General features: G+C 35.1%; 1 protein-coding gene across 6 annotated transcripts in view; it reads right to left on the bottom strand.

Moving 5' to 3' along the window:
* Positions 1 to 200: 200 nt before the first annotated feature.
* The window catches only part of LOC129729364 (lutropin-choriogonadotropic hormone receptor), a 135,242-nt gene continuing 125,340 nt past the window's right edge, over positions 201 to 10,102 (bottom strand). For all 6 annotated transcript variants that reach the window (XM_055687891.1, XM_055687925.1, XM_055687906.1 and 3 more), the window contains 2 exons: positions 884 to 1,508; positions 201 to 814 (listed from right to left, as the gene is read on the bottom strand). In XM_055687891.1, coding sequence (XP_055543866.1) covers positions 553 to 814; positions 884 to 1,508 — 887 coding nt within the window. In that variant the 3' untranslated portion in view covers positions 201 to 552. The remainder of the gene's footprint in view (positions 815 to 883; positions 1,509 to 10,102) is intronic.

The raw sequence follows: 10,102 nt of genomic DNA, 5'->3' as shown, positions 1-10,102 counted from the left end.
TAGTTCCTTGAATTCATTGACCTGGGGCATCACATCAATGATAAGGCTATCATCTCAAAACGACACTGTCAAAATTTTTTCGCTGCACTCAAGCCGGTGGAATCCAACGTGTAATGTGAACAAATACATGAAATTGAGTTCACATAGATTCAGGCAAAATAAATAAGGTAGTCATCATATGGAGTGAAAATACGAGCCACTGATTTGTGAGTATTTATCTACAGCGATTTTTCAATAACACCTAAAACCGGGACACATTTTGAATCAGTTTTGTATACTCGTGTGTTCCGTACACAATGCTTTCGACCGAGCATTTTGAATTAATTTACAAACTTGTCATTGTGTACACTATCGCAAAATAATTCTCTGTGGCATGCTGCATTAGAGGTTTTACAGTATCACATTAAATTGGGAATGAACATGTATATTATGGTCCGTTCATTGTAATGTTCATCCAGTGGCATTGTTTGTGGTGAAATTCTTCTCTGAAGCTCACCATCTTTCATAGACGATGATGAACAGTTGACTAAAAGCTTCTTTAGGAATGTTCTTTCACAGAAAAGTTTCATGTTCTTCCTCCACCACCTCTACGATGTTGGTTTGACCATTTACGTTGTTGATTGAATCGTTGATTGTCATCGTTTTGCGGCTTCCATTTACTTCCGTTACTGTGCTGCTTATGATTGTACCGAACGTGTTAGAATTGATAGTTGTTGCGGTGATTGAGCCTCTCGCTGGAATAATTTGAATCGTATTGGTCGGCATAGAGTACGTTATTTTGTACTGCTGAGCACGTTGAGTGCAAAGTCCATAGCTAAAAACGAACAGTATTAAAGCTTGCAACATATAACACAAGCAAACTTGCATGCAATGTTATACTAACTTGGATAATAGCATAAACAGGTCCTTTCTATATTGCATAGTCATTATGGCATATAAGTATGGGTTGGCACAAGAGTTTAGCGGATAAAAGAATACTAGTAAGATTTTTGACTTGGTTACATCTATCAAGGGATACCCTGCAATGGCAGTTAATCCGAAGAAAGCTATCGGAGCCCAACACGCGAAATTTGTAAATACAAGCAGTGCCATTTTTTTCGCTACTGTCATTTCACCATGATGTGCCGTCCGCGCAGCATTACGAGTTTCTTTCCCCAGCGAAAAATATATCTGAGCGTAACAGATCACTATGATGATGAATGCTAAACCATTAATTCCCAGTACTGTCAACAGGTATGCTATATCCCAGCTATCACGCGCCTCCATTGGCAGACATATGCTAGTAGAAGAGTAGTTACTGATGCCAAACAATGGCAAAGCGGCCATCACAAAGGAATATATCCATCCCGAAATCATAATATATGTTGCTGCCGAAAATTTAATTCTATGGTTCAAATAGATCGCATGTGTAATGGCAAACCAGCGTTCCAGTGTCACAATTGTGAGGGTGAAAATTGATAGATGACTAGCAAACACTGTTAAAAAACCTGCAACCTTACAGCCAGATCCTGAAAATATAAAGATAGATGAAAGTATTGTCATATTTTTGTTTCGTTCACAAGAAGCAACAAATTTATTTTCGATTTTAAATGATAATTCGCAGAACGATTCCAATGCGAAAACTGAATAGTGATGCACATCGGACGGTATCTATTTATGAGATATTCGGCAAATTATTAATAAACGTTGAAAAAAAGATTTTTATGGCTTCATAACAAATATAACACTATCAATTCTTTTTAAGTTTATTTTATTGCAGACAATATAAAAGTAAGTATTATGCTCTTAATTTTTAAAAATATTTTAGTTAATAATAATGAGCAAAATGGCGCCGAATGACGTCAAAATACGCAAAAACTTAATCGACCATTTTCCATTTGATGGAACTTTGGCTTAGTAAACTGAGCATTTTTCACAGATGTAGAATTTTTTTTGGGCCCACGAGCTATTTTCTAAAAGGGCGTATGCATTTTGGCATAGTAGCCCAGAAACGTGGTTGCATAGAAAAACTGTCTGAGAATGAGTTGTAGGAAATTAATAATGCCTCATAAAAAATATACACCGGAAAATTTTTTTTTTCTAAAAAATTGAAAATAAATACAATATTTCAATTTAAAAAAAGATTTGATTAAGAAAAAACTTGAAGCTTTTACGTAACTTTATGAAAAAGTACAGAAGAGAAAAATGAAAATAAATTTTTTGATGAAAAAAAATATATTTAAGCTTTTTTAAAAATCATATTTAAGCATTTTTTAATGATGGTTAAGAGAATAAAAATAAAAGATTCAGACAGTCTTATAACCAAAGATTTCTGAGCTTCAATGCTTTGGATAAAACCTATGCCAAAATACATGCGACCGTTTATAAAATAACTCATGGGTCTAAAAATTCTCTCCATCTGTGAAAATTGCTAATTTTGCTAAGTTAAATCCATGTTCAGAGTTTCATTCGTATCAAAAATGATCGATATAAGGTCGTTTGGCGCGATTTTGATTTTGATAGGTATTGACTGAAAAAAGGTTTTCACAAAAACCATCGCCAAAATGAAATTAATGTTATCATATAACAGCAATGGTGTAAAACTTTGCAAGGCATTCGCACTGTCGAAAGTCGAAGGCAGCAAAGTATTTTTGTTAATTTACATTCTTTTTGTTTGTTTGCTATTTTTTATTTCATCATATCTTAAATTTTGGTATAAATGAGTAAACAACAATTTTGATAGTTTTCGCACAAAGATGCACAATACGTGATTAGTGTCATGCGTTTTTCTTGAGTTCAGCATGAAATTTGTACCACTAATCTGTTATAATGGAGTAATTTAAAGAAATGTGTATAAAATGTTAGTTAAGTTTTTGAATAAATTTTGAATTGCTGATTATATTTCATTAATTCAATATTTATAATTCTTTGCAAACTTTGCACAGATGTTTCTGTGGGGAAAAGATGTTTTTTTTTTTCAATCACGACCAACGGTCTTGGTGATAACAAATATTTCAAGGGTTGTTTGATCTGTGTGACGTTTCGGCAAAGTTGTAATAATGATTTTGTCTTTCCGAAAAAAATTTACACAGAAAAAAGAGTTGTAGAAAGTGTATTAAAAAGGTTGAATCATAATCGACGCAGCAATTTTTTTTTGAAAGCCCGTTTTTTTTGGCAGATAAAATGTACACTAAAACATCGCATTGCGAGAGCTGTCAAGTTCTTTTATCTATCGTATTCGGTAATCTTCTGAAAGCTCTTCTAGACAGGCTCATTGTTTCTCCTTAGAGAAACTCTAGCATGTAGGACAATATCTTTCACTACGTAAACAACTGCTCTCACACTGTTGGGTAAAGCAACGCTCTTGCTTGAAGAGAGCAGAGAACCGTTCGTATCTGAGGAAAAAAAAACAAAAAAAAACATCGCGGAAAATTTGTAATATCTCTACAGAAAGCTAAAAAACTGGTGTGAGCTTTCTAGTAGATTGCATTGTTTACTTTGCATCTCGAAACTAAGAATAATAAATCCAGTCACCCGTCGCACATGTTTGCTCTTTGAATGCTTCGAATTTTTTCCCAGCAGTGCGCTCCACGGTGTACTTCTGTGTATTCTCACAGAATGTATTCTCAGTGCAAAGCCACGACCGCTGCTTGCGTGTCAGTCATTTTTTCTAGTAAATAAACGTTGACTTATCAGATCAATCGAATTTTGCGCTTCAACAACACAATTTTTAAATTTTGAGATGAAATTTTTTCAGATGTCGTGCACATGACTGAAGGAAAAGATAATTCAGTACATTTTGAGACACGGAGATGAAGTTAAATTTATAACTTTTACAAATTTAAAAATGTGAATTAAATCATTGGAAAATATTAACTCTTCAATAAAGTTTTTATTTCATCAAGAAAAGGACAATTTGTTGTTCATTCTAGTATCGGGTAAGATGCCGATCACATCTTTGCGTTATCACTGACAGGGCGAATAAAGTATTCCTTGTGATAAAGTAAACAATGAAATGCTGATATAACACTCAAAACTAGACGGCTCACGTGTTGTCAAAATGAGTCAACTTTTCATTGAATGCATTTACTAGTGCCCACACAGAGACTGCATTTCACTAAAGTGCCTCACTGCATCAGCCGCTATCGATGCTGAGATCCGCTGCAACTAGTTCGCTATCCATTGCTACGCCACAGCTGTGGCCGCTTTCCGCCATCGCTGGTATCAACTGCACTGCTAGTGCTGCTGCTAAGGGAGGATGACTGCTGTTGTCGCTGCCTAGAACTATTATGAGCGGCTTCGGCTGAAACAGGCTTTTATATAGGCCAAATAACATGTTTTATATTGCAAGGTATATGATTCTGTTGACCGTGCTTGGGAAGCAATCTTATAACGACCAATCAGAGGTCGATGATGATGATGATGATGGTCCCACCTCATACCCCTACATCGGTTTGAGCTGGTCGATTTATCTAAGTAAGATATTGTATATTGTTATTAATACAGACATAGTAACCCTTCAAAAGAATACCAATAATTTAACAATGAGTATAAAAAAAAAAAACGATTTTCCAATACCATCATAGATCCAAGGCTCATCCAAAACGTTTCCAACCCGAAAATTATCTGGACTTGGTTAGGAATTGAACCTAACATTTAGGAGTGTTAACTAATCAGAATTGATTCTGGATAACGATCCAAAACTACGAGAGAGATCCTGTGATACTATAGTTCTCGTTGACGAGCTTTACAGTCCACAGGCAAACCCAAGCCTTTCCAGTTTTTTCTCCCAACCCTAGTGCAAAATCGTAAAAACAGATAAATATCGAAAATCAGAATAACAGCATACATGCTATTTCCTACCAAAAAGCAGCTTTCCAACCCGACATGCTTTTTGTTTCAATTTCAGGGGTTTAATCCTGATGTACTCAATATCCAGATTGTCTATGTTAGTCTACGCGCGCGTGGCTCAAACATGTGTAGCCGACTCTTTTTTAAACTCTACTATTAAATACTATACAACTAATTCAAACAAAAATCCATCATCATCAGTGAACATAATAACTTAGTTTACCCAATAAATTAAAAAAAAAATACATAAATTTTACAATCTTCGTCATTAATTTACAAAAAATTCTATATAATCTGTCTACAAAACAGACTTTATGTGTGAAATACAAAGCCTTTTAAACTCCGCCATTGTTGCTGCATGTTTTACCTGTCTTGGCATCGAATTGAAAAAATTTATTTCTTTGTACAACAGAGAGTTCTGTGATCTTCCAAAAAGAAAATTTGGTGTTCTAGCATCATTCGCGTTTCTAGTGTTGTACCTATGAAAATCACTTCCCCTATCAGTTCGATTACACAAATATCGAGGCAGCATATTATTAAAAATTTTATATAGAAACACCATTGTCAGAAAATATACTCTTTGCTTCACAGAAAGCCATTGCAATGCGTCCAGCATAAAACTCGAGGAAGTGTATCTATTACATCTCAATATTAATCGCATAACTTTATTTTGTAAGCGCTGCAGTCTCAATATTTGTGTATTGTTTGCAAAAAATAATATGGATGGGCAAAATTCTATATGTGGTGAAATGATTGACTTATAAAGACTAATTTTACTACTAACAGTCAATTCATTTTTCAAACGGCACAGAATACCGTATTTTTTGCCATTTTCTTGATGACATTGTCAATGTGAGACTTAAAAGTTAATTTGTCATCAATAATCACTCCAAGATACTTTATTTCGTTTACGCGATCAATCGTCTCACCATCAATTGCAATATTTACGTCTGGTCTGGAGTTGGCAGAAGAAATAATTAAGTACTTTGTTTTACTAATATTTAATTTAAGCTGTTTAAATTTCAACCAATTCGCCAGATAATGTAAATCTTGATTTAAAAGTGCCACAACGTCATTAGGATTCTTAGCCGCAATGAACAGAACAGTATCATCAGCAAATAAATTGATATCGCAAAACCGTAAAACTCGCTTCATGTCATTAATATAAATAATGAACAAAATGGGCCCTAAAACACTTCCTTGCGGTACACCAAGTGTATTAGCAATGAAATCCGATTCAGAATCATTAAAACGAGTCTTCTGAGTTCTAGCACACAAATAGCTGTAAAACCATTTGTATGCTGTCCCTACGATACCAAAGCGCTCCAATGTTTGTAACAATAAGGGCCTAGAAATTGTTTCTAAAGCGCGTTTTAGATCCAAAAACACCGCAAAAATAGTTTCTTTAGCTTCGATTTTTTCTTTCCATTTTGCTAACACCAGATTCAAAGCAGACTCACAAGAGTGACCCTCTCGATAACCTGATTGCTCTGGGATTAGCAAATCATTACTATTTAAATAATCCATCAGCTGGCCTTTCACAACTAGTTCTAAAACTTTCTCTAATGTGTGCAACATATTAATGGGGCGGAACTCTTCGGCTTTATCCGTCCCATTAATCTTGGGGATAGGAACCACAAGTGATTCCTTCCAAACCTGAGGCACGTGCCCTGTTTGCAGTGATTCATTGATAAGGTCCAGCAGATCGTGTCCAATGACATGAAAGCAATCTTGTATTACTTCTGTGTTGACATTGTCGATACCAGCCGATTTCTCCAAAGAAAAACAAATATCTTTCAACTGTGCAAAAGTAATAGGATGAAAACCAGAAAAATTACAGCTATTATGGACCGGCTGTATTATTTCGAGAGGTTCGTTGACCAAATCAATACTCTGATTGATCGGTTGAACACTATCAACGAAATAACTGTTGAATTTACTTGCAATTACTCGCGCCGAATGTTCTTCTAAGCCATTAAAAGTTATGGTTTGCGGGCAACTATCTTTACTTTTCAATAATGTTTTTAAAATTTTCCATAACTCTTTGATGTTGATCAATCTTCCGTTGTATATATTCACATCGTGCCTTTTTCAAGGTGCGTGAGTATATGTTTCGCGCAGCGGTGTACCTATTCCAATCATTGCTATCATTACTTCTGCAAAATTTTTTGTACTTTTTATCTCTTTTACGTTTTAAACGCAAAAGTTCTAAAGAGTACCAGCTGTTCGAATTATGCAATTCAACACACTTTTCAGAAACTAGGCTATTGGTACACTCTTTTAGCGTGTTAGTTAGAACAGCTGCTTTATTGTCGAAATTCCCTGTTATTGGCTGAAAATTCAGGCTTCTCGAAACAAGCTGAGACATTGCTTGCTTCGAGTATCTATTCCAACACTTAATTTTTACTTTATTATCGCGGTTTTGATCATTCTCAAGTACAACACAAATTGTCTCATGATCTGTGATTTTATAATCGGCCTCAGTGAAAGAATGAACATTATCAAAATTCGAAAACACGTGATCAATTAATGTACGAAAGTGTCTGGAATTCTTGTAACTTGAAAAACCGTTTGTTGTAAATTGAAAAAATCTGCTAATTGGTTCGAATTTGGTATATTAAGCCAATCGATATTAAAATCGCCAGCAATAACATTTAATTTACTCAAGTCAATAAAATTATCCCATCAGTTTTCTAAAGTTTCTAAAAAACGCTGGTTACTTGTATTGGGGGAGTGGTACACAATTCCAAAATTTGTATGTCGGAGAGTTTTGAGAAAAAACCTCGTTATCTTGCATAATCGCGTCTTCAATCGGTTCATCATATTTATTCGAAATATTTTTTTTCTTATTGGGAATAGAGTCCAGTTCAGAGTGAACCGTTCTCTCAGTTCTAGATCCCTTTCTATTCATTGGCACACTTTTCTCTCGATTAATATTTTCGATTACGTCTATTTGAAATCTTCCAGCTTTTTGGCAACATTGGCTTCAATGCATGCCATGCTCTCACGAAGAGAATTGCTGATCGATTTCAAAATAGTATCGATACCGTTAGCAACCGCGATGTTTATCTTAGTTTCGATTCCGCTTTGAGTATTTGTAAGCGACTCAGAGATAGATAACAAATTACCCATCATCTTTGTCATCTCACCATTCAAAATATCATCTTTCCCGCCATCATCTTGGGCCGATAAACATGCAGCACATTTAAAAACAATATTCTCATTATCGTTAACGACTTTCGCCGCTATTTTAGTGAGCGGTGTGTAAACTCGATGAAATCGAGACTTGCACTTACCCACGCAAACAACGGGATCATCGCTAACACGAACTATATTACCACATTTTGCACAGTCCATATCAAACGCACAAACAACCGCCGGCTGGACTCGTCCAGCAGCAACGGCGAAGGCAAAAGGCAGCGAACAATAGAAAAATATAACAATAAATATTACACACAGCAGCCGTAGCGTCTATGTGATATAGACGCGATGGTCGGCGCTGACACAAATTAAATCAATAAAAAAAAACGAATAAATCGAAAGCATGCAAAGACACTTCTACTTATCCGTTTAGGTATCCAATTTGGCCGTCGGATCACTATCATTAGATCACCTGAAGCACTTGATTTCACACAAAAAAAAACTTTTTAATTGAGACACTAGCGGTACACAAGCTACCATGTTCACCGTATCACCAAAAAAAAAAAATTCGTTTTGACAAGGCTTGACTAATTTCAATGGTACAATAGTGTGAATAATAAAATTACAATTATCTTCTTTTGGGAAGAGTTTCAGAAGATTTTCCTATCTATTGCAAGAACGAGGGAAATCCATCGAACACAAACCGATTTATTAGCATTTGAAATTGGACATATTTTTCACCGAAAACGGTTTTAGATTTTCATTTCACATCCCTATGTAGCCGAGCTTCCTGGGAGAAGTATTCTACTTCAAAAAAATTAGAAGTTTCAAAATAATTTTGATAATTAAAAATATTTTAAGAATCAGACCTGTTTGTTTGTATGGTGTGATACCTACGGCAAAGTGATAAAAAAAGTAGTTTTGTTCTTCCAAAGAAAATTCACCTTTTACCAAATTGTATTCACAATCACGTCACGATGTAAAGTTTACTTTACACCTATTATTTTTTCCACTTAAATTTTAGTCAATGAAAGTTCATTTTCGCTCACGGTTAAAATACCATGACTTATGACAAATATCATTGTTCTTTTCATTGCCCATAACATAAGTAATCTCACACAGATATGGAGTTCAAATAACCCTTATACATGATAGGTTGAAATTCAAATGACTTATTATGCATTAAGTTGAAAATTGAAGTTGTCGACTAGCGACATTTGATTTTACTCTCATACCGTACATTATACTTAATGTCGTAAGTAATGCGCTGTATAGCGCATCTGATTTGCTATACAGCGCATTACTTCCGACGTTCAGTATAATGTACGGTATGAGAGAAAAATCGAAAGTCGCTAGTCGAAAAATTCGACTTTCTACTTGGGCGACAATAAAAAGCAACGGTCACACGTATCACTTTTTCCACCACTGTACACCTTCCTAGGAGAAAAGCAAAATGTACTTTTTGAGATATTTGATATCTGGTGACCATTCGAAAAATTTGGCAAAAAAAAATACAGTGCTTATATTTTGCTAGAACTGCAACTATGTTATCAACAACTTTGCCGAAGACACCATTTCAATCAATCAATGATATAGGATCTTTATTTCATCAGTCTCATTTTTGGATAGGCACTTTTGAAACAGCAGTCGTGAGTCAACATGAAGAACTGATATCATAAAAAGACAACTGTATAAAGTTTTAGCCAAATCGGAAATGATAGGCTGGAATAAAATGAATCTGGAAAGCATTTTGAGACAAATTCCATTTCAAGATTTTGACGTAGAGCTACGTTTTTCTTTAGCCTTAATAGGAAAACTATTAACGAAAAGGGGACGAAATATGTCACTTTTTAAATGCTTATAAATCGGTTTGTTTTCAACCGATTTCCTTAATTTTTGCAGCAATTGTTTGGAAAATTATACACGCATCCACCCAATTGTGAAAATTGTTTATTGATTATGCAAACTATTGTACTATTGATAATTGTCGAGCCTTGTTTAAACGAAAATTACGTCCTCTGATTGGTCACTCGCTGCCTTTCCCTAAACAGGTCGACAGAATAGTATAACTAGTTAGCTGCAGTAGCGGGTTGCGCCAGTACACAAATCACAGTACACAGCAGCAGCGAGG

The sequence above is a fragment of the Wyeomyia smithii genome, chromosome 1, assembly GCF_029784165.1.
Source record: "Wyeomyia smithii strain HCP4-BCI-WySm-NY-G18 chromosome 1, ASM2978416v1, whole genome shotgun sequence".
Taxonomy (NCBI): domain Eukaryota; kingdom Metazoa; phylum Arthropoda; class Insecta; order Diptera; family Culicidae; genus Wyeomyia; species Wyeomyia smithii.
The sequence above is the reverse complement of the archived record's forward strand: the minus strand, read 5'-3'. Positions and strand labels throughout refer to the sequence as shown.